The following is a 25,294-nucleotide window of genomic DNA, read 5'->3' as shown; positions in this document are numbered from 1 at the left end:
TGGCCAAGTTCCTGGGAATGCTTTGATGGTAGGGCGTGTTTTGATGGTAGCGCTTGCTTGTAAATGACCACAAAAGCTGAGTGGGTCTTAAGAACCAAACTGTGGCATTTGATGTATAAAATGTACCAGATCTTCAACATGAAGTGACCCACATGACCAAAGATCAGAATGCGCCTCTGGGCAGCTGGGCAGTGGTGCCAATGAGGCTATTTTATCTCTGCTTTCTGTGCCTAACTGGACAGTGGGAGGAGACTTTATTGGAATACATTTACTTTCTTAGGGTAATTCTATTTGGAGAAGACAATATTTGACAAATTCATCAGAACAGAAATTTGGTCTAGCAAATTAACTTTTTAAAAAATATGTGTTTATGACTGCGTCAGGTCTCAGGCAGCAAGCGGGATCTTTTGTTGTAGCGTGTAGGCTTATAAGCTCCTCAGCATATGGGATCTTAGTTCCCGGACCAGGGGTCAAACCCAGTCCCTGCATTGCAAGGCGGACTCTTAACCACTGGACCACCATGGAAATCCCCAGGTTGACTTTTGATATTGGCCTTTTGATTAAATTATGAGGCTGGAATATATTCATGGTCATTAAATTTGAGTGCATTTTAAAACTGAATCCCTGTGTTAGCAGAACATATTCTGTCCATACATGTCGAAGATATTCCTTATTCTTACAAGTAGGTTTTTCATTATGATCCATGATCATGTGACAGAAGAAGGGGATACTCTGAGATTTGGGTAATTAAGAGAAGTTACTTTCATTTCTTATATATGCTTCACATTTGGGAATACCGTAGAACACACATTAAACTGGTATCTTACTTTTGCACTGGACTGTCACTGCTGAAAAAGCCAGTGCACATGAATTTGTGGCAGGCGTTCTTTGCACGCTATTAGGAGCTGTGGCTGCACCCTGTGGTTTGCCATCACTCGGCATTTACCTGGGGTGTGGAGTGTCTGTTGTGCTGGGCAGGTACAGGGCTTTTTGTTTCATTTTATTTAGGATGATGACCTTACAGAAAGCCTGACAAAAGGAAATTCATTTATTCATTTGTTAATTTATTCAATAGTTAAGAACCTGTCCTTTGCTTGGCACCAGGTGAGACAGTGGAAGGAGAGGCATGACCTTCCAGATGCGATTCCTTTTCTCCCCACACTTCAGCTCAAGGACATGGGGACAGCTGAGTGCAGCAGATGATGGTACATGGGGCAGTTTAAGGAAACACTGGGTTCTTAGCCCCGACTCGAGGGGGCAGAGAAGCCTAACTGGGTACCGTGCTGAGTCGTTGCAGTCGTTTCCGACTCTTTGCGACCCTTTGGACTGTTGCTCAGCAGGCTCCTCTGTCCATGGGGATTCTCCAGGCAAGAATACTGGAGTGGGTTGCCATGCTCTCCTCCAGGGGATCTTCCCAACCCCGGGATCGAACCCAGGTCTCCCGCAACGCAGGCAGATTCTTTACCGTCTGAGCCACCAGGGAAGCCCTGGTGAGAAGTGATACCAAAGTGAAGACCAGGAGGAAATCACTGGGTTTGTTAGCAGGTGGAAAGCTAGACTGAGGACTCTGGGCTGCTTGTCTGAGGGCAGTGGAGTGATTTTTGTTAAATCGACTGATTGATTCTGACACTGCAGAGACCTCACTGAAGACCGTGTTGGGAAGGAGAGGCTGGTAGGTGAGTAGAAGGCTGTCGCAGAGTTCTGATGAGAGCAGATGCTGGCCAGAAGCAGGCACAAACCAGTGGCAGTAGAGAAAAAGTTGATGTTCACAGAATTCTAGAAGACAGAATTAAAAGGGCTGAGTGAGAGGCGATAAAAGGATTCAAGGGTGGTGTCCAGGTTTCTGTCCTGTATGATGAGTTAGATGTTAGGTACCATTCACCAAAGGAAAGAACAAACGAGGAGGAGGGTCTGAGTTGATGTATGTGCTTGTTGAGTTTGAGCTGCTGTGGGATGTCTGCCCACAGGTAGGCAGTGAGGTGAATGAGGCTTGAATTCAAAGGACAGACCAGACTTGAAAATAGAAAGTCGTGAGTCATCACTGTATCATTTGCAGATTGTATTTGAAGAGGCAACAGCGAATGAGGAGGTTTGGGGTGGGCGGGAAGAGAACCGATGAAGAATCCCAAGGAACACCACCATGCAAGGTGTCTCCTTACCTTGAAGGGGGAAAAAAACTCCAGCTGTAAATGATGGCTGTGAAAAGGAGCGCACTTCCTGTTTTCATAGCCTAACAAGTATGTGTCTTTGTTGGATGCATTTTCTTCAGCTGCATTACCATTCTGCATATTGAGAAAGAAAGGTGGAGATGTGACTAGATGGTGCCTAGAGGCCCAGACAGCCTCCCGTGGCAGCGTTCTGGCCACTGACATGGTTCTTGGCACCGTGGGTCTTTGTTCTGGTGTGATCCGCAGGCGCTAATGTCTTCTGTTAACCTGTTCCTCAGCCCAGCAGCAGGTGCGGCCAGCACGGCGGATCTCGCTCTCCGTCAGCATCTCACCTCTCCTCCTTAAGTCTAAAACTCTCTTTTCTCTTGGCTCTTCTTACTCCAGTGATGAGGAGGAGGAGTTGCATAGTAAGTAAGCAACTTTGGGGTCCAGTGGCTTCTCTCCAGGGCCTGACCAGTGCTAAAAATGCTGTAGGCTTGGTACTAAGAGATTGGGGGCTTTTATCCTCTTGCATGTCACCACTGCTGAATCATTCGCCTTCATGCTCTGCTTTGAAAATGAATTTGGATAAAAGAATGAAGTTTTGTCTTGTACACCAGCAGTGTTGACTGATGCAGGGACCCAGTTCCAGGGCCCAAGACATCGTCTCAGAACAGAGATACCTGCAAAGGCATAAGGGGCTCCCATCCCACCTTGTGCCTTTTGTAACACTGCGCACTAACGTCTCGAAATGTTCCATCGGTCATGTAAATTTCACTCTCATTGTTTCCCCTTTTTTGTCTCATGGGACAGATACCTCGATGTCCATCTGTGACATTTAAAAGTCACTGTCAGACTTCCTTCTTCTTTCTCCACCCCCTCCCCACCCCGATCTTTGTCAGTTTTTCAATTTGTTTGTTGGCAGGGCGGGGGGGCTGTGCTGCATGGCTTGTGGGATCTCAGTTCTCCAGCTGGGTACTGAACCCGGGCCGTGGCAGTGAAAGCTTGAATCCTAACCTCTAAGCCACCAGGGAACTACCCCAGACCATTTCTTTAAGAATATCTTTTCCTTGAGGTTAAACCACGTGAATTAATCGGGTGGAAGAAGTTCCTTTGGAACTTTTATTTTTCAATCCTTTTCCTACACTGTAGGTTTCAGATTATTATATCATTACTTAATAATAACCTAGTTTAGTATTAGATTTAGTAAACTCGGAGAGGAAATGAATCCCAACCCCCATGAAAATTACTCTTTTCAGTTGTACAAAATTTCTAGACAATTCCAGGACTGCTGTTTTTAATGGAGAAACTACTTGCTATATAAAGCTAAATAATGAATTGTTTTCATTTCATATAAATCATATTAGTCTCAGGCAATTATAATATAAATATGATTAAGCATCCTAATTCAGCACCATTTGCTGATCCTAAGTTTGAGCAGTATTTATTTAATACTTAAATATTAAAATTTAATATTTAGCAATATCAAGTTCAAGGTGACATTTTTGCATTGTTCTTAAAGGAAAGTGGCTTAGGCACAAATGAAGATCTTATATGTTCAATACTTTTTCACAAGTAAAATGCCTTTGGTATAGGCACATAAGATTTTCACTCCATACCAGTTGTCATAGGAGGGAAGTTGTGAAACTCCATCTACAATTTTTGAGTTTTTACAAATTCTCAAGGCTGTTGAGTATTTGTAATATGCTTGGAAATAGGTTAGCATGGCAAATAAAACTAAGGTTCCAATAGTATTTCTTCTACCACCAATATAGAGTTATGACCAGTTATTCAGTTAATCAGCACTGGTTACTCAGTTAATCAACATAATGTCATCATGAAGTAGAGAAGCTCAAAGAAACCCTTGAATCAAATATCCAGCATTCCTCAAAATGTGTTCCTTAAACCCAAAAATACAGTGAAAATTATGGTAGGGGGATGAGAGACGGGGCGTGGGAAGGGTTGGTTCTCGAACATATAAATTTAGGAAACTAAGCAGATTTCAAAAGCTTATGTGTATCTTGTGAGTTTTGAAGGTAGTATTCAATATACTGTGATTCAAAAATGTATTAATCAGGTAAACCACAGTATGTGCAAGACAATGTATGACGTCTCATGAGACAAGTGTTCCACGGAACACGCTTTTAAAAATACTATGTCTAACAGTTCCAGTCCTGGAATGTTACTGTATTAGGTCTGCAGGTTGTTACATGCCTTAAAAAAAGTCTTGTTGAAACATGCTACTTACTTGCAATAGTACTTAATAGGCTAAATTCAATGACAGATTTCTTTGTTTCCGTCTGTAATTATGTCATGGAAGTAACCTTGGTTATATCATGTTTTTAGATGCTCTGAAAACTTGACACTTCTGGAATGTCAGAAGCATTTATTTTAGACACATTGGTGAATTAGTCACTGTTTTCAGAACCATACCTTAGTGGTCATAGTAAATGAATTAAAATGAGTTGAAATATCTTTTAGCAGCAAAAAAGTTGGAAATCCTTATAGGAGTTACAGATTCTCACAGTATTTGTATCACGCATTTGTTGAATTCTTAGTTTATTTGACAAAAACCTTCTGGGAGCTTATTATTGGCCGGCCTCTCTGCTGGTTGGTATTTTTCTTTATGAATTTTATTTTTACCTTGTTCATATTACTAAGGTGGTAACTTACTAGGTAATTGATTACAACAGAATCCTGGCAGCCTGAGAGAACTTGATGGTGCTTATATCATTCAGGGCTCCTTAGGTGTAAAACTTTTAAAGCCCCCAATCTAAACTACACTTTGGTTTTTGTTTAGGTAGATGAAGGCATTCCGAGGTTTAAATGCTGGTGTTTTCACCAGATCATGCAGAACTGGAAGATAGATCCCAGGCCAGATCATGCAGAACTGGAAGATAGATCCCAGGTCTTCCTCTTCCTGTCTTCTGGCTGTTGTTATTATGCATCATAAGTGAAACAGGAGAACCCCAAACAAGTAAAAGGAAAAACTGTAAAAGCGATCTTTTGAAGCTTTTGAATTCATTTTTAAGTTTCTAATGCATTATTTACACCTGTTGGCTACATGTTAGTAATGACTTCACCTTTGCATTTCTATTCAAAATCTGGAACAATTAGGGAGTTCTTCAGAGTTTCAAATGTTGATAATCTGGTAGTGGAACATTTTTCAAATCTCTGTCAAATTGAAGTTTTAGTAACCTCAAGGAGAAAGGTGTGTTTTGTCCACATTATAACAGTAGTTACACAGAGCAACCTTTGTCTACCTGGAATCACACACAGAAGGTGTTTCTATACCTGATCTCCTAAAACTTGGAAACCACTTGTCATTAACCTATCACAGGTAAAATAATGGTATCATTACTTCTGTATTTGTTCTATTTAATGCCCTGTCTGATTTAGCTATTGATGTAATGACTCATTTCAGTTTATGGTCTGATGGTTATGGAAGGAGGAATAATATATCTGCCCTATTCATCTGATCAGTTCAACCTAGAAAGACCCTTAGCATCTGTTTTATCTTCCTTATTTCAGAGATGAAGAAATGAAGTCCGGAGATCTCACCCCAAATTAGTGGCAAACCCTAGACCTTATAAGTTCGGTCTAATGCTCTTTCCTATTGCTTTTCTAATGCTCTAATCCATTTCTCGGAATGCTCAGGAAAATGTCAGGCATATATTAGCTAGACTTTTAGTATAGATATATATGGACGCAGGATTAGCAGCGTATAGAAAATGACATGTCATTTCCTGTTGTATATTCCTCCTCTGACAGTGGCTCAGAAGGATGGACTATGGACTCTGATGAGCCTTCGTAAGAACAGGAATTAGACATACATTTGAGCATTTTTGTTGTTTCATTTTGGGGTTTGTTTGGTTACTTGAATCCTGGATTGAAAAAAATTTTCCCCGTGAGAAATTCACTCCCAGTTGCTGCCAATTTCCAGTTCTGATTTGAGGGTTTCATTTAAAATTTTTCCTTCTTCTAAACCCTCAGAAGGAGAAGCACCGCACACTGGCTTTCAGAGGCTGTTTTACTTTATCTGTGTCAGTCATGAAAACATTCAGCATGTTGTCTGTTCTGTGGGTGAAATGCTTTTGTTCTAATTTGTTTCCTGCCATTCTTGTTTCGCAGGTTCACGGCCCTTCCACGGCACCAGCTCTAATCTGACTGGGAGGTACTGTATGCATTTATTTTGCTACTCCTTTTCTCAAGATGAAATGAAGGAAATCTGAAACGTCTTAACACATTTACGCAAAATAAGTTAATTGAACTTACTGGAATTTTACTTCCTTGATCGATAAATTTGGAATGTCGGTTTTTTAATTGACGCCCTGGATAGTTTTCTACCTTTATTCTTTGTTGCATCCTATAGATAAGGATTATTGGTTGCACTTATTCACGTAAAGATACACTTGTATTAACTTTATGAACTTTGCACTCTTTGCTTATGGGGATTTTTAATTTCTAAGTCTAAGAACATTTTGTTTCACAGTGTGTGTATTGGTATTCATGCAGTATTGCTGCCTACTTAGCCCTTGTAAGCTTTAAAGCTGTTTTCTTCTGTGTAGGTTCAGACACTACACTTCTCTGTCCAGGGAAGTGACTTGGTTTTTAACAGCAGGCACAAGATTGCTATTTTGACTCATTGTTTATTATTCAAGCTTATGAGATTAAATATTCTATTTTAAGCATAATTGGGGTTCTGATTGTTGCCCTGCAGTGTCTTATAAGTTGCCTTCCTTTTCATAAAGGCGTCAGTTGTGACCTAGGAATCCAGAACTCTCTCAATACGAGTCCTCTTGTGTGCACTTACCATATTCTGCTTACTCTTTGTTGTTTCTGGAGCAGTGATTTTCATTTCCCCTTTGTCTTAGTAACAGCCTGCTTTATATCTCAAGCAGTATTTTAAGTATAAATAGACTTGAGCTACTGAACAGAACCCATGTGGTCCTGCTTGTCTCTGGTCTCACAGAGGCCCTCGAGGCAAACACTACTTTTCCGATGGAAAACTCCTAGCATAGCTGTTCTGGGACCCTGGGACAGCAGTTTGAATGGATTTCTGTATAATAGGTGATGTTTATATAACGGTTCTGTGTAGTTGTATGTGTACGCAAATGATAATGTGTGCAAGGGCCCAGCTTTCTTTGAGGAACTCGACCTTTGTGAATTTCCCGGGGTCTGGAGATGCCCATCATGGGTGGGCTGAGGACACAGGTAGGTCTGTGAAACTCCTGCGTAGATCTCTCTGCACTGTGTCATCTCCCTGCCATTCAGCATATTCCCTCCTTAAATCGTGTGTAACTGAATTCACAAATTGACTGTCCAGTGTGCCAGAAACCTAAATCAAAGGTGTGATCTCTGCCATGAGGGAACTTGTATATGCATTCAGTCATAAGAACTCCTTGGTTGCCGTCTGTGGGTTTCTGTTTAGACACCTGTTTAATACAAAGAAGTTTATACATTGGGTGCTGTTTTAGGTTAAGCAATTTCAGATAAAGTAATTAATAACTAATTGATCATTAATTCTAATCAACAATTAGCATCAGATCCCTGAAAACCCATTAGTGAAACACTAATAACTGACATAAGAAAATTTAGCCAGGGTTTTCCAGTAGGACATGAGCATTGTGGTGTGCTCTGTCGTTGGGTTGGTATTATTATATAAAACCTTTCAGCAGCCTCTGGCCCCCTCCCACTCCTCCCATTTGCTCGTGAACATATAAGTTGACTGTGACTTGTAGCCAAAATAATACCTGATCATGATGGTTATAAAGAATTATATGTAGAGTGTTGTAATTTTATTTTTTTTATTTTTTTTTTATTTTATTTTTTTTTATTTCTAAAAAAGAATTTTATTAAAAAAGCACAAATGCAAAGAAATGAACAGAGGAAAATTTATGCGTCGAACCTGGACTGGTCACTTATGATAATATACATGCTACAATTCCATTCTCTCCAATCATTCCACCTTCACCCTCTCCCACAGAGTCCCAAAGACTGTTCTAAATGCCTATGTCTCTTTTGCAGTCTCTTATACAGGGTTTAGGTTACCATTTTTCTAAATTCCATATATATGCGTTAATATACGGTATTGATGTTTTAAAAAATTTTTAAAGTAATTTTAAAAAACTAACTTCTGTAATCTTTTAAAAATCTCTTCTGTTTTCTATTTAGTATAACAGAAGAGAACTTTAATTTCCTGCCACAAAGCCCCAAGAAAGATTTTGAAATAAAGAGTGGAACCAAAGTCAGCCGTACATTCAGCTACATCAAGAACAAAATGTCCAGCAGTAAAAAGAGCAAGGTAAGAACTGTGGGCATTTCTGTGTGACCCCCTCAGCCAGCCCTCAGTAGGCTCCAGGCACAGCACACACCCAGAAACTAATTACATGATGGGGTCCTGTGGAATTGAGTTGAGAGATGCTGGCCGCAGGAGGCTAATATCTGAAGAAAACTAACAGCGAGGAAAACAGCAATAAGGGATAACACTACCAGTTGAGGTTTTGCTGTATGCCGAGCGCTTCCCATGTATTATCTGATTTAATCCTTTCCACACACTGTAAGGTAGATCTCCCTTTATTAAGAGTAAGGCACCTCATCTGGGGAAAACATCAGAAATAAAAAGTACCTGTAATAATTCCACATAGAGATAAATACTCTTCTAATACTGTTTAAATGTATTTTTAGAAAGAAAAAAGAGTCAACTTTCTTATACTAATTCCCATCGCTCAGCTGGAAGATTCTGTCTCAGATCAGTGGGGAGACTTTCTGCCTCTCACTGCCCTACAGTGTCTCCATTCACCCTTCTAACCTCCAACAAAATAAGGAGGAAGAAAATTGGGGCTCAATTAAGGATTTCTTGCACAGGAATCACCATATATCTGTGTGTTATATGCATACACACAGGTACATAATTACTAACTTTTATAAACGAGATCTCTCTTCTTTCAGCAAATACTAGGTTTGGTCATCACTCAGATTTTTCCAGAAAACCTGCCACCACAATTCTGTTTTCTCCTCATTTCACCTGCCCAAGTGCAGAATGGACAGAAAGTAGGCAAACTGGAAGATGCACGAAGAGTCTAGCAAACCGTTTCTAGAATAGTCTCATATTTAAGCATTAACCTCATGCTTAACCTTGTTTTATAATTCAAAACAGTTAAGGTTAAAGAGGGCAGAACACTTACTATTCTTTGTGTGGCTGCTGCTGCTGCTGCTAAGTCGCTTCAGTCGTGTCCGACTCTGTGCGACCCCATAGACGGCAGCCGACCAGGCTCCACTGTCCCTGGGATTCTCCAGGCAAGAACACTGAAGTGGGTTGCCATTTCCTCCTCCAGCAGGGCTCAAAATAGAGCCGTGTCTGTCTTGTCGGCTGGCCTGGCCACTGGTTGGCATCAACAGAAGAAGGCCTCCTTGAAAGAGCACTGTTAATTAGCCAAGTGTGTTTGCATGGAGTCAGCATTCTCCTAGGTGCTGACGAGCAGGTGGAGGAACCAAAGCACACAGTCTTTACCTGGACGATTTTTACTATCTGTTCGGATGATTTCAAGTGTTTCTCTTGCCTTTTATTTTGGTTTTAAACCATGAAATCTTTTATCCAAACAAACTTTTAACCAAAAGACCAGGGTAAAGTGGAGAATTCCCCCTTTTCCATCCATCTGCCTCATGACACCAGCTTAGGGGCAGAGTAGTGAGTACATCACTGATGGCTTTGGCGAGGCAGTACAAGCAGACATGAACGAAATGACATTAGACTGAACACAGAAACTGGGACCTGACCTTTAAAAACAGCTCGCACCAGTCTCCTTATCTTAGCGACTGTGGCACAGAGAAGTATGCTTCAGGTCACAGACAAGGTCATATCTTGTGATCTGACTTCGACCAAGTAAGAGCAAGAGTGAGCTGCACGATGTCTCTTTCCTTTAATTTCTTTAACAACCTCAAAGGACTGGAGTCTGGAGTTTGCTAGGAGAGGGCTGAAGAGAAAGGGCAGGCCAAAAGAAGGTAGTTTGTGTGCAAGTACAGCCTGGCAGCAGCAGCAGGCCGTCTTCAGGTGGCCTGTCACCTCCCGTCTCCTCTTTGTCAGAGTAATGCACTCTTTTGCAACGAGACTGCTTCCCCTTTCAGGCTCTTGGCCCCAAGGTTTGGTCTCTGGCAGCTTGTGCTATCTCTAGCGATGGAAATTCTCCAAAAGTTACAAATCTGTAACCCTGGATTGCAATCCATTTCACATTACCCAGGGTGTAGGCACCCCTTCAGCCACATTATCAGTGTATTAAGAAGCTTAAGAGTCACTTTTGATCGTTGTTACCAGCTCACTTCAAATAAGATTGTTTCATCCTCACAAAGGATAGCTCAGCTTTTGTTCATGTACCAGAAGATAGTAAGAAACAGGAGAATTGGTGAAGTAATGCATTTTATGATGATATTGTTGTTTAGTCAGTAAGTTGTGTCCACCTCTTCTTGCGACCCCATGGAATATAATCCACCAGTCTCCGCTGTCCGTGGAATTTCCCAGGCAAAAATAATGGAATGGGTTGCCATTTCTTTCTCTAGGGGATCTTCCCAACCCAGGGATCAAACCCACGTCTCCTGCATTGCAGGGGAATCTTTACCACTGAGCCACCAGGGAAGCCCCACATTTTATGTTGCTGCTGCTGCTAAGTCGCTTCAGTCGTGTCCGACTCTGTGCGACCCCATAGACAGAAGCCCACCAGGCTCCGCCGTCCCCTGAGATTCTCCAGGCAAGAACACTAGAGTGGGTTGCCATTAAGTTGCATTAAATACCTTGTGTGTTTTTGCCATCGTACCCACAGGAGGGCTTTTCCATTCAGAAATGTTTGATTCTCTAAAAGGATAACGTAAAAATAATGAATATTTTCTTGGTGTCATGATGCTGGCTTTACTGGTTTTCTTACCCTTTGAATAATGTTACTTCTCCATAATGCTTAAAAAATTGAAATGCTACTTAGATGTTAGCACTAGATTTTTAGTGTAAGCACTCTATATCTAATATACTATATGTATAACATAATACACGCTGTATATATATATTTTCATATCTCTAGCCATGTGAGTATGGGAAATTTGGGGGAAATAGAGTACTGATCCTTTATAGGTCCTTTCAAGAATTCTCAATAACTGGCATGAGTTAACAGATAAATATGTTGAGTCGTGTATGTGTGTGAAAGAGGGAGAACCTAAACAGGAAATAAAACAGGAAGACTGGCAGGCAGTTTCTGCTTTTGTGTTTTAGTATCTTTAAGAGGTAGTACGGTTTCCTGCTAAGTGAGTCTGCTTGCTGCAGACTGATAACATAACAGACACACACACATAATATATATGTGTGTGTGTGTATATAATGTCCTCATTACAGAGGGAGTGGGATGTGACCCTCTCTAAACCATCCTGTCACATCGATTTTTTTTTCTAAGCTTTCCTCTCTGCAGACGAGTAGGAGATGGTCAGAGATGTTTGAGACAAATTGTTAATCTGATTTGAAGTAGGCCTTTTTGGATGCAAGGATTAGGTTCCTGAACAGATGTTAATCTACTCCCCGGTTTCATGACAAGACATTCAACTTCACCTCCCAGTTCACGTGAAGTAAAGAGAACTAAACATCTTAGCCTTTCAAAGGTGCCAACTAGGGTAAAGTAGTTTTTGCCAAGACTTAAAGCAATGTTAGATGTCATCATCTCTCGTTTCTTCAGTCGCTTAATCATAGCATGCTTCACAGTTTTCCAGAGTTCTTTTTTTTTAATCGTAATTACTTGTCTAAAATGGTAGGTTTAGAAGAATCAAAATATCATTTCCCCTCATAGTATCCTAGTGTAGTTGTCTCTTGCATTATTCCCATTAAATATTATTAGTTTCCATTTCCCCAGAACACAGGTTTAAGGCATTTTGGCAAGAGTTAAACCTGGAAAAATCAAACTTCAGAAAACAGCCAATCAGTGCCTTTCCACAGGCGACTTCACCAAACAACTTTTCTTTAGAAATGTATGGTTTTTCAAAGGAGGACATCTGTTTAAATAGATGTGTTCCTTAACTTCCAGCATTGAAAAAAAATCTGCCTCAGTTTTGCCAGAGCTCCTGTCTTACCACTTAAGCACTGTCCGCACACAGCGTGTGCAGGGCAGTCTGCCCCGTGTCGTGCCCTGGGTCCTCTGTGCCTGGGTGGCGGGCTGCGCCGGCAGCATGCAAATAGTTAAGCTTGTCTTAAGGAAACCCGCAGCCTCGGCCCTCCCTCCTTCCTTTTCTCAACCAGTCCCCAGCTTCCTCTTACAGTTTCTCTCCTGGTTGCTCTAATGGCAGCTCGGAACTGCCAGGCCCTGCCCTGCCGGCATGAGCCCCTCCTCCCGTGAGAGCATATTTCCTGGCATGGGGGTCGAATCATGTCGGCAAAATGGGGTCGGTTTCATGAAGCACCCCTCATAACAGTGAGATTCATAGGACCAAGGCATGGGGAGGTAAGCGCCTGACTTCTTTACAGCACTAGCTTCCGATCAACACAGAGAGAGAGAGTGGAGTTTGTTGTTTTGTTTTGTTTTTATCCTTGGAGGAGCTGGTTGGGATTCTCGCAAAGGATGGGGAGATTATCTGTTCAGATTTGAAGAGCATAGCAAGGCTTGGGAGAGTAAGCTAGTTGGCCACAGATTTTCTTAACTCTCACAGCAACTTTTTTAGCTTTCTTGAACAAAAAGGTCAGGTGCTCTTCAGTTTAACATTTTGTATATGAGAAGCCTTTAGCAAAATTTAGTTCAAAGAAAAGTTATTAGAAAAACTCAGTTTCTTCATACTGATTTTTATTAGAGTTTTAGATACGTTAGCAGTTAAGGAATTTTCACTCAGAACAGTTTCCTGTTTTTTAAAATGAAGTAGTTTGTTTTTCCTCCCTTCCTCTCCTGTTATTTTTTATAGTTCTAAAGTGTAGCAGTTTGATTCTTAGATTTTTATTATATGCCTGCTATTAACAAAGGACTTCATGTGAATCACAGACTTAGCAAATGTTCACCATTTCAGTATAGCAGATGGGTTCTGAATACAGAGTCAGAAGACCTGGGGTTTTTATTTTAACTGCAGGTCATTTGCTGTGTGACATTCTGTGAGTCCATACATCTCTAGTCGTTGGCAGTAGAGTGCAGTGACCAAGAGCTGAGCTTTACAGTTGGCAGATCTGGAAGTTAGCTCCAGCTTGGGCAGTTACTGGTGTGTGACCTCCAGTACATGAGCCATGTCTCAGCTTCGGCTCCTCGAGTGTTTCATGGAAATCATAGCTGGTCCTTATACGCCATTGGGTTGTTAATGAGAAATTTCATGTCAGTTGCTTTCTTCACTACTTGCCACGTAGTGATTGTTCCAACTCTTGCCTACTATTATCTTTGTTATTTATCTTTTCAGCTAGGAAATGGGAAGCATAATGCCCACCCTTCTCACTTCAGAGTTATTGAATCCGATGAAATAATGTAGATAGAAAGCATCGATTGAAAATCTAAGGCCTTTGGTAGTTGTCATGATCACTGACTTTGGGGTATCTCTTTTTTCAGGAATTGTTTTAGATGACAGCAATAGTGTTGTTATATGCCCTGGAAAATGTTTACCCTAAAGTTGGTGATGATGACCACTACTAAATGCATTCCTCCTACTTCTGTAAATTGCAATTCAGGGTCCAGTTAGTTTGAAAGAAAATTACTCATTTGCTGTTGATTAACCAGCCAAGTGTCTGTCTAACCGTGTCTGGGAAGGACTTTTTATGAAGAGTGTATGGTTAGACCACCCAGTCCTCATCTCCTAAGGGTAGTGTGTATCTGAAATGCCTCTGACTGCTTTGGATATTTTATGAAGGATCTAGCACTCATTAGTATCTCTTTGCATTTTTAGGGTTTAAACCCTTCCTCCTCCAGTTTGAAAACTGGGCCAAAGCTGAACCTTGAAACTCTAATTAGTAAGAACAGCAAATGTCTATGTGGGGGATAGTTCATTTTTCCAGCTAGAGTAGGGGAGGCAGTTATCAGATATGTGCCCTCTCTTGAGGGTATGTGATGGGTGGGAAGCAGTTGTGGGGAACCTTGAGTCATTTTTCACGCTACCCAGTCACCTCTGCCTCAGGCTGGTCCCAGAACCATCACATCCTTTCTTCTGCTCCCCGCCCTGCACCTGGGCTCGGCACTGGCTTCCCCCATGGGCTCAAGCGTGGCTGTCTCAGGAGGCCCCAGGGCCACCGCAGGCTCCTCCTCTTCCAGTGCCCATGCTGGTCCCTAGGCAATGAACATGTCTATTGGCATAGCTTCCCTGGTAGCTCAGATGGTAAAGAATCCACCTGCAGTGCAGGAGATCTGGGTTCGATCCCTGGGTTGGAAGATCTTTCCCTGGAGAAGGCAGTGGTAGCCCACTCCAGTATTCATGCCTGGAGAATCCCATGGACAGAGGAGCCTAGCAAACTACAGTCCATGGGGTTGCAAAGAGTCAGACACAACTGAGCAAGTAACACTTTCACTTTTCAAGCCAGGAACAAAACTGTTCAACCTGCCCAATCCTCCTAAGGTTTTTATAATGCAATTCGAATGCACACAACTTAATAAAAAAATTTTTTTATGTCCAGGACAGCATTCCTAACTTTGATTCAAAACATTCACCAGCCACTGTTGACCACAGATAGCCCAGTAGCCTTCCAGAAGGGAAGGCCTTCCAGTGTTCAGCTAGCAATGTAATGTTGATTGTTTCCTTTGGCAGGAAAAGGAAAAAGAGAAAGATAAAATTAAGGAGAAGGAGAAAGACTCTAAAGAGAAGGAGAAGGACAAGAAAACCGTGAACGGGCACGCTTTCTGTTCCATCTCGATCGTGGGTCCCATCGTCTGCAGCCAGTGCACGAAGCCCTTCACCAGCAAAGACGCCTGCACGTGTGCAAGTAAGAGATGCGTGTGTTCCTGTGCAATAAAGTGCTCCAGGCTCGGAAACGGTCGTTTCTAGTTTCCTGTCCTTCCCACCCCTTATCTGTTCCACTTTGATGTGGAGAAGTAGCCCTTTTTCTGTCTTCCTTTAAACAGCATTGAAGACACACATTCCAGATAAGAGAATACAGAGCCCTTAATGTTTTTCAAAGAGCCCGATTTCAAATATCCTCTCCTGTTGTCCCTAAGCCACTGCATTATTCTGGAAGTCCATGTCAGCATGAAAACCGTCTAATAGCCTCAAACCCCGAAGCCGCCCAGCCGTCCCTTGTCAGTCACTTCAGCTCACTTTTTACTCTAGCGCTAACCATTTGCAGTTCACGGGCCATATGGAAACAGGCTGCAACTTGCAGACCCTTGCTGTGAGGCATTACGTCTCAAAATACGGTTGCAGACAGAGAGGAGTAGTGCTCATCGCGCATACCGGGGAAAATCAAGGAGGCCACTTATGGTCAGACGTGGCTGATGTGAAGGGCCAGTCATCCAGAAGGCGGAGGTGATGGGCGTCACGTTACATCTGTAACCAGTTTGGACTGAACGGTGACTAACCCAGTCCTCAAGAAGCACTGCCCAGACCATGATGTCATGACCTGGTCTTGATTTCAGTCATTTGTGTGAAATATCGCGAGTGACTTGTTAACTCAAGATAGTTAACTTACTGAAATTTGAAAATTTTTTAAAACTGTATCTGAGCAGAGTCAACAGTTACAATAATAATTTCCAGTCGCTTGCTTCCTTAAATTTTAGAGGCAGAGTGGAGTGACACCTGGCACAGAGTCCGTGTTATCCATGCTGCAGCTGTTGTGACTTTTTAGACAACTGGTGTTAACACACACATGTTGGTAAAATGCCTTTTATGGATATATTTTACTCCAAATGTTTTCTGCAGCCCTCTTTGTTCAACTGTCCTGTTTTTCCTTAAAGAAAGCCTCTGGGGAGCTCTCATGTCTGTATTCATCCTCGTGGGCAGATATCACACACATTTATGCCCTCCATCATGTGTGACTTAACCAGGAAATAGAGGACTCCAGCACTGTCACACGTTCTATGCGACCTCGAGGGGACAAAAGGCTGTCCGTGTCTAGGATGTCCCCAGCATGTTAGTCTTGAGCTCAGGCTCTGAAAGGACTCATTCTTAGTACACTGGTCCCTTGTCGCCAGGATAACTTTTTAGCTGCTAGACACGGTTTCTCAGTACTGGAGTGACTTGGTTGTCTGGGGCAGTGGTCACCAGGGCCTTTTTGGTATGCCTATCTACCATTAAAACGTTCTTAGCCTACTACACGTGACTTCCCAGGTGGCACTAGTAGTAAAGAATTCACCTGCTAATACAGGAGACGCAAGAGATGTGGGTTCAATCCCTGGGTCGGGAAGATCCCCTAGAGTAGGAAATGGCACCCCACTCTGGTTTTCTTGCCTGGAAAATTCCATGAGCAGAAGAGTCTGCTACGTGTGTGTGTGTGTGTGTGTGTGTGTGTAATATAAAAAGATTACATACGTGTCTTATACTTCCAAAGAGCTCATTCTAGGAATGAGAAGTCAGTGTTGCCATTTTCTTGTTTGCTGATCAGTTACTAGTTCTTTCAATATTCTCAGATGTACAGTTTCTACAGGAGTTTGTCTTTTATTTTAGTGGAAACTACATATAATTTATAAGTGATATTATTGAGCACAGGTAAATTTGCATTCATCGCAAAGTGCTTGAAGTAAACACAAGGAGGACGCTGCTGTTCACACCCCTGACCTACCATCCCGGCACCTCTTATTCCCTCCAGAATCCTCCAGGATCACACATACCATGAGGCTGCCTAACAGTGTGGCAGAGTGAGCCACCCATGTGTCAGTCTGTGTGTTAAACACTCTGTTTCTCTTTTAAATCTGTACCAGCGAGAACTGTGGAAATTTCATCCTCCGCTGCAAAGAATTGTCTCCCCTGTGAAGTGCCTGTTCTCCATGACAGGAGCGTTGGCCTCAGAGAAAAACAGAGAAAGACCACATTTCTTGGTTGGCTGCATGAAATTCATATTCCAGCAACTCCCAACAGTACAGCAGGCCAAACACCCGCTTTCTGCTATGAAACATAGTTCTTAAAAATGTCTTTTCAACAAAATAAGTGTTTTAGAAAACTAGTACATAACTGAGCACGCAGAAAAGAAAATCCCCAAGCAGTGTACATCCTGTTCTTCCATTAGGGACTTGATTCATTTCAACCGTTTAATAACTGTCAGCATCTTCTGCCTGCGTTTACCAATGCTTCTTCATCACGGTTTACCTTCCTTACATGGTAGCTGGGTTTTTTTTTTTTTTGTCATAAGTTCTGCTTCATAAGACTTTTCCCCTCCCCTGGGAATCTCTGGAGTCCCTATTCTGTCACAGTGACCCTGTGGTGCCTCAGTCCAGCTTCTGTTTCAGCGGGGATCCCACAGGGTTTCATCATTGCTGGATTGGAATTCCACTAAACCTCTAGAGACAGCTCCCTAACTCAAGGTTCTAGGAGATACAAATGGTGTAAATCCGGACCCTGGATTCATAGGTAACACAAAATTCTCACTCCAGGTCCAGGGGAGGGCAGGCAGGTGTGCATGGGTTTTTCCAGGCCTTTTGGCAGGGCTGTTACCGTCTTTAGTTTAAAGCTCTTGACTATGTTCAGGGGTCTCAATTCCAGCCGCCACTGTGTGCCCAGAGACCATGTGTCTGACGGGGATGCTGTCTGCTTCTTAGAATACTGCACAACCAGTGGGTGGATTTGAAAATAACTGAATAAAACTAATAGTAAAAATAAAGCTAATAATAAAAAATAAAAAAGTAACTGCAAGTAGCTCTTGGAAAATCTTCCTGGAGATTTTTCACATAATTTAGTGTTCTGCATCACTGGTAGGTTGCTATGATTTAGATTTTATATACATAAAGGAACAATGACTTCCATTCTGTCATCTGCTTCAGTAGTGGGGAAGAGCTGAGTGAATATTCTAGGAGATCTTGGTGACTTCAGACTGAATTTCTGTTTTTACTTTTAACTGTGAATAAGTCTGGTGGCACAGACAGTAAAGAATCTGTCTGCCAATGCAGGTGACATAGGACTCTTGGCTTTGATCCCTGGGTCAGGAATATCCCCTGGAGAAAGGAATAGCTCCCCACTCCAGTATTCTTGCCTGCAGAATTCCATGGACAGAGGAGTCTAGTGGGCTCCAATCCATGGGGTTTCAAAAGAGTCAGACATGACTGAGTGACTAACAGTACCAATAAGTATGCATTTGAGTTCCTTATCTTAAATGAATTTATTCAGCAAAGATCAGTTGCCTGCAATATGCAAGGCACTGTGTAATTCATTCAAAAGCTATTTGTCAGGAAATATTCTTTGAGCAACCTGTGTGCCTAGCACCTTTCTCTTACTCTTTTTTTTTTCCATGAGTTTATTTGACATGTAACACTGTAAATTTAAAAGTGCCAAGCATTAACTTATTATAATCTGATTGGTGCTAATGTTTCCATATTTAGCATCGCATGATCCTTTTTAGTGGTTGGAATATGTAATTGGAAACACCTTTCTCAAGTTGCTTATTACACAGTGGCTTAGAGTAAGAGCTCCCAAGGTATAATCCTAGGTACTTACTCATTGGCGCGTTATTCATATTGTGGAAAACTTCAAAGGAGCTAAATATCTAACAGTAAAATATAATATATTCATTAGGTGGAATATTAGGCTAATGGTAAAAATGGAATAGCTCAAAAGTCATCAGCAAAGTTTTTCTATGAGGACTTCCCTGGTTGTCCAGTGGCTCTGAGATTCTCAGCTCCTAATGCAGGGGACCTGGGTTCAATCCCTAGTTGGGGAACTAGATCCCACGTGCTGCAACTAAGATCCTGCACAGCCAAATAATTAATTTTAAAAAAATGTTTTTCTGTGAAGAAACTGATAGTTAGGATACTAGACTTCGGAGGCTGTTAGGCATCTGTGGTGATCACCCTACTCTCCTCTTGTAGCACAAAAGCAGCCATAGACAAGACGTGAATGTGAACGTGACTATGTTCTGATAAACCCGCTTTTACAAAACAGGTGTGGGCTGACTTCAGCCCCCAGCTGTAGTTTCTCAGCCAATGGAATAGATCTGCAGGTGCCAACAGATCTCCATGACATTTTGGAAACTTGAGAGGCATAAATGGAACTGTGTGTATGATCCCAAATTATAGAAAACAGATAAGTAAATAGTAATTGTTTATGTAGCTGTATGAGAATGTCTAAAAGGATATACACTAAGCTGTTAACAATTTGAAACAGAGGTTAGAGGAGAGATTGAAGGGGACTAAGTTTTTGTTTTCTATTTCTGCGTTGTTTGAATTTTTTAAGACTGTACTTGAATATTGGCTCTCTGAGTTAAAAAAAAAAAATGTAAATGTCATCTCACTGGTAGTTTCAAAGGTTTTTCTGCTTGTCATCTGGTCTCTGAAGAAAGCGCAGACTATGTTGGTGTTGACTGGAGAACGTAATGGCTTTAAACAGTTAGTTGGACAAAAGATCAGAGAGAGTCTCTCTGTCACTGTCATGGTAGCACCAGCATGGACAGTAAGGGGACCCCACCAGCTCTCAGTTCTGAGTTGTGATGTGAAATTCTATCAGAAAGTAGAGGGACAAAAGAGAAGGAAAATCTTGTTTGAAGACCCAAAGTATCCTTTTCTTTGTGCTATTCTCTGGTGACTCAGAAAGTGAAGAATCTTCCTGCAGTGCAGGAGGCCCGGATTCGATCCTTGGGTCGGGAAGATCCCCTGGAGAAGGGAATGGCAACCCACTCCAGTATTCTTGCCTAGAGAATTCCATAAACAGGAGCCTGGCGGGCTACACTCTGTGGGGTCTCCAAGCATCAGACACGACTGAGCAACCACCTCTTTGACTTTCATAGAGAACCATAGGTTTATGGTTACAGTGAGTGGATGACTCACTATATACTTCCACGAGTAGCTCCAGATAACTTTTCAATTTAATTGCAGGCTGGAAAAAGTTGTCTGATGTTGTCAGTATATGAAGCATCTTATTACTGTCATTGATTTTTGCATACGCATTATTTTCCGGTGAGAAGAGTTGAATTATTGTTAGTCCGTGTTAGAGTACAGTGACCCTGAATTGAACCTGCACCTGGCACGTGACTGCTTTGTCAAAGAACAGAATATCCACTCTGATGGAGGAGAATACGCCTCTTGTAATCAGGCATCCTAAACCCATTTTTGTTCCCTCCATACCTTTCCCTGTTAAGTAGAAATGCTCTTTTCCTGGACTCACTCCATGATGAAGTAGAGCCCGGGCGCCTCAGACTGTAGAAGTGCTTGTACTGTCTGTAGTAGTGTCTGCAGGACTGCCCCTGGAGAGGGGACCTGTGTTGCCTCTGGGAAATTGTCTGTGGCCCAGGGGCGCTGAGCCACCCACGAAGAATCACCTGTGGGGGCTGCTGCTGATGGGGAGCAACCCGACTCAAGAGATTCGAGGCTGGTAGACTGAAGTTCTCAGCCACCGGTCTGTGTAGTAATTAAATAGCTCAATAGGACGGTGGTTTTCAGAATGGTTTTTGTGGAAAACTGGTGTTTTGGAAGTTCCACAGATTGTGGGATTTATATATTTTTAAAAGCAATTTACAGCCCACTTAAAAATACACTCTCGAAAGTGTCACCAAATTTTAACATCAACATATTAACTTTAGCTGTCAGTCTGCCTTCTTTGTTTGACTTTTTCCTTCCATCTTGAATTAATTGAAGAATGTAATATGATTGCAAGGCAAACCATTTTTTTAAAAAAGCACTAATATTTGTACCTACCCATCTGTGAAAATGAAGATACTATACTCTGTAGTATGCATGAAAAGTGAAAATCACACAGGTGTGTCCAGCTCTTTGCAACCAAATGGACTATAGCCCGCCAGACTCCTCTGTCTGTTGGATTTCCCAGGCAAGAATACTGGAATGAGTTGCCATTCTCTTCTCCAGGGGCTCTTTCCGACCCAGGGATCAAACTCAGGCCCTCCTGCCTCACAGGCAGATTCTTCACCGTCTGAGCCACAAAAAAATAAATACAGACATAAATTAGATGCTGAGGGTTACGTGAGTAGCAAGTATCCACCTGATTGCTCATATTTTGATCCATCAGAACAGCTTCACTGTTGTCTTTCATTGCAAAGGTAAATGTTGAGATTATAGTTCAAATATCTGTGCTAAATATTTTACATATTTGATAGCACACAATATAGCAATATTTTATTAAGTCTTTTTAAATATGGAAGATCAATAAAATAGTGGATTGACTACTAGTTCTACGTTAATAGTGTTTATAATAGTAGGATGGAGGTTTTTTGGTCTTAATATTTAATTTTAATGTTGAGTCACCCCAGTTGTCTGTTTCTTCTGGAAGCAGACTACTTCATGGAGTCCAATGTGTCATTACAAGAGTCTTCTGTTTGGAGAACCTGTCAGGAGGAGGAAGTATTGTCCTCATGTCCTCCGCCAGCAGTTCTCTGACTTAAAGAAGTCACTTGATCTGACTATAGATGTCACAAGTTATCTTAGGTCTGCTCAGCACAACAAGGAAGAAGAGTTAATGCTTTTAGGTTTAAACTAAAAGAATCAGACGGCAAAAAGGAACTGTTTGATAGGGCCTGGTTACCCTAGTGTATGCCTAGGTGCAAAAATAACATTTTCAGTTTGCATATCACCCCACTTCAGAAACGTAGGGGCTCCCGGTCTCAACTATAGCTTTGCAGTCCGCTCCAGAGTTAGTGTTGTAAGAAGCTCAACGTTCAGTGGTGGCCTTAAGATCTGTGCGTGACAGGGTGCTGCCTGCCCCTTATAAAAAGAGGAGGAAAAATCAAGGCTTGAAAGCAAAGGAAACAACATGTAGTCATCCCCAAGGAACAGAGGTAATGGGCTGATTCTCTATAGCTTCCTGAAGAACAGGGCCTGCAATGCAGGTTTGTGGGTGTGAAGCACCACTTGTGATCTTGGCAGGAAGTGGAAACTATGAGTAATTTGAGGACGCAGAATCGTTTTTTGCTTCCCTCCATCCCCTCTCATGTCCAGGATCTTCCCAGGAATCTCAGGAAACGGCAGCATCCCTCCAGTTCCTTCGCCTCCTAGGAAACCCTTGTGCTGACAGCAGCCCTTTCCCTGGTTTCACATAATCCTGTTTGCTGACCCTGGAGCCTCAGACCCCAAGTGGCTGCTCAGTCAGTCTTGACTCGCGGTTTAGAAAGATCAGCCACCTGGCCCATCGTGGTCGGTGTGACGATGGCTGATGTTGGTCTTTGCCTGTCTTTCAAACATCTCTAGTCACTTTAATACATCTTTCTGCATGCAAATATTGAGAGATTCAGCAGGCTGGAACTTTTAAAACAAGTCAGCATCTCTTGACCTCACTGGAAAACACCTGGACCAGTCTGAAGTCACAGTGATGGTGAAAGCTGAGTTCCTTTGGTGGACTTAGGTGGAAATGGTCAAGATCACAGGCGCTAGAAATAGCCGAGGGGCAGGAGCAAAGCCTCCCTTAAGTTGGTTCCTCTGCAGTTTACTCCTGGAAAACAAACACATGGTGAAAGCAGAGTTACCCCTTTGTAGGGAATAAGTAATTTAGGAGAAACTTGGCAAGTTTGTTTAACCCCGCCAAAACTCTACTCTTATTTTAGGATTTTGGTAACTTGAGTAGAGAAAGGAGGAGAGCATCTTTCCACTTCTTCCCCCTTGCAGTTACGTAGAGCTTCCCTTGAATAAGTCAGCTGTTCTTTCTAGCCACCACAAATAATTTGGTCCCTGGAATGCCTGGTGGAGTCCTTCAGCGCAAGGAATCCGCTACATTCGGGTTTTCAGATCTTGCCAGCGGTTCTGTTTTGTTTGCTTTAAACACATGCAAGATGATAACTGAGATCACTGTGGAATTATTTTCTGTTGTGTTAGCAGCTTCTGAATACTTTTGTGGTAGGTTTCTTCTCTTGATTAGAAGAAAGGAAAGAAGTGGACCAGCCTCAACCCAAGTAGGAAAAATAAAGAGTTCAGACTGCTTGTGATGGTCTGGTTCACCTTGAGATTTTGTCCTGAAAGGCAGCTCTGTAGACAAGCAGTTTTCTCACATTTAGAGGTCATTGCTTAGATGGTGAAATACATATAACCGGTTAAAGAAAAGAAGTGTGTTTAGGGGAAAGGACAGTGGAAGAGCCTCAGCAGTAAAACCAGTTCTCATCCAAGCACAGCACTTTGGGTTTTGCTTTTTGTTGGTTTGTTTGCCAGCATTCTTACAAAAACTGCTGTTAGGGGAGCCCTCCAGCTGCTCTCTTTTGTGGCTTTGGTCTTGTTCTGTACAGCCAGCACTGTGGTTATCACACCATCTACCGAGAATGTCTTACAAGTCATTTGTATCTACGCTGTATCAGTTCAGACCAGGCCGTGTCTCACAGTCCCCAGAAAATTTAAACCAGAAGTTGCAGAAATGCTTTTTGAGCATGTATTTCTAAATTTATCAATATTTAAATGTTTTTCTGCTGTTGTTGTTTTGTTGGTGAGTGTTGACGTGATAGCGTGAAGTTGGACCTTTCTCTCCTTAAAGTTAGAAAAGTCTTTCTGACCCCTAACCTTTAGAAGGATCTGAGAATTCTCCCGCACCTGGATTCTGCTACTCAGACCGGTCTCGAGGAGGAAGGGTAGTCAAAGCTCTTCAGCACAGCCCTCCCTGGAAAAGCGTTGGACGAGCCCTTTCTTCAGAACGTGACACAACTCAGGAAGGTGAATCCTTCCTTTAACAGGCAGGCCTGAAGTATTCATGCCATTCTCTCATTTCATTTCAGTTTGTCCTGGCTTCTCCTCTTAACTCTTCTTTAAAGCAGATTTTCTTAGGCCAGTCTCTCTAGTGGGTTGTTGGACTTCTCTGCTGAAGGTGAATGGGTATATGGTATATAACAGTTCACCAAAGCTCTGGTGGCAGAGTTTTGAAAAGGTGAAGCAACAAATAGATGTGAGGTCACAGCCCTGTGGGTTTTCCTTCATATTCTTTTGTTTGATGCCTCCGTGTAGCCAGGAAAGAAGCTGAAGGCTGGGCTGTTTGCTTTTAAGTTCAGAGGAGTCTAATTAGGGGTCGGCTCTGTTCCCGTAAACCACAGTGCTAAGGCCTTTTTGAAGAACTTTGAAGAATGAAAGCATATTGCTTACTGCTCTTAGGAAATGTTTTTTGAAAAATAAATAAAAGGCCAAATAATTCTTTCATCTCCCTAACAACATGGTATAGAGTTTGTGACAGGGAGCTTGAAAGTGGTATTAGATTGTCTTCAATTCATATGTTCTTGGTAATTGTCTGTTTTCCAAAACAGAGGTTTTAACCTCAAGACTTCAGCTGATGTCAGTTGGGCCAAAGTTTCTAAATCGCCCACATACACCGCTAAAACCATTACCGTGAACTGAGTCTGGGACAGCTGGGTAACAAGTTGAGTGGTTTTCAAGTAGGTACTCAAGTGTGTTAAGCAGACATGCATGCAGACTGTTTATGTCTCAGACTTGTGGCCATGTTGTAAAGTATGTTGAAACTTCAGCTGGGTTGTGGCTTTGGGGACGTGTGTCTCAGTTAACTCGAACAGTGGATTGTGTGAAAAGTTGTTTACCAGAAGTACATTTTAAAAATACTACTTCTGCTTTTATGGTACGTCAATTGGAGTTGTCCTTGAAATCTCAAACACTGGTCTGAGAACTTGAATATTTCTAAAATCTATTTAAAAGTAATTGCACCATTCCCACTATTTAATTCTCTATAGGGTGATGAAACTGTGGGTTTTGTGAATTGCCTGTTCATAATCTTTATACCATTTTTCTGTTTGGTTCTTCATCTTACTGTTTTATGATGAGTTTTAAACATTTTTAAGATAGGGTTGTTAGATGTGGCACTCCGTTTTAATTCCATTTCGAAATCTGTGGTTTCTTTGGCTGTGATATGAATTCATTAGTTTTCCTCATATTTTTTTCACTCATGTTTCAAAGTATTATTTTGTGTAAGTAAAATGTTATGAAGAGGTTCTCTTCAGACACTTGGGCAAGACTGAGAGAGCAAGGAAGAGTGGGGTTAAAGACAATGAATGTGAAAGACAAAGGAAAAAGGAAGGAAGGGGCGCTGAGAAGCCTGTGCACGAGGACGCGCTGGGTCAGCAGGGCTGTACCAGGGTCTCAGGCCTCTGTGGAGCAGCG

General features: G+C 42.0%; 1 protein-coding gene across 9 annotated transcripts in view; it reads left to right on the top strand.

The window, feature by feature from the left end:
- AKAP13 (A-kinase anchoring protein 13) overlaps nucleotides 1-25,294 on the top strand; it is a 315,522-nt gene that overhangs the window by 248,708 nt on the left and 41,520 nt on the right. For 8 of the 9 annotated variants that reach the window (XM_055417745.2, XM_088829675.1, XM_088829674.1 and 5 more), the window contains 3 exons: nucleotides 6,279-6,321; nucleotides 8,322-8,451; nucleotides 14,880-15,054. In XM_055417745.2, the coding sequence (XP_055273720.2) occupies nucleotides 6,279-6,321; nucleotides 8,322-8,451; nucleotides 14,880-15,054 (348 nt within the window). Of the gene's footprint in view, nucleotides 1-2,446; nucleotides 2,576-6,278; nucleotides 6,322-8,321; nucleotides 8,452-14,879; nucleotides 15,055-25,294 lie in introns of all 9 variants that reach the window. The other variant, XM_088829677.1, reaches the window with a different exon arrangement.

Source organism: Moschus berezovskii, chromosome 21 (assembly GCF_049115385.1).
Source record: "Moschus berezovskii isolate FMDL1 chromosome 21, NW_MosBer_1.0, whole genome shotgun sequence".
Lineage (NCBI taxonomy): Eukaryota > Metazoa > Chordata > Mammalia > Artiodactyla > Moschidae > Moschus > Moschus berezovskii.
The sequence above is the reverse complement of the archived record's forward strand: the minus strand, read 5'-3'. Positions and strand labels throughout refer to the sequence as shown.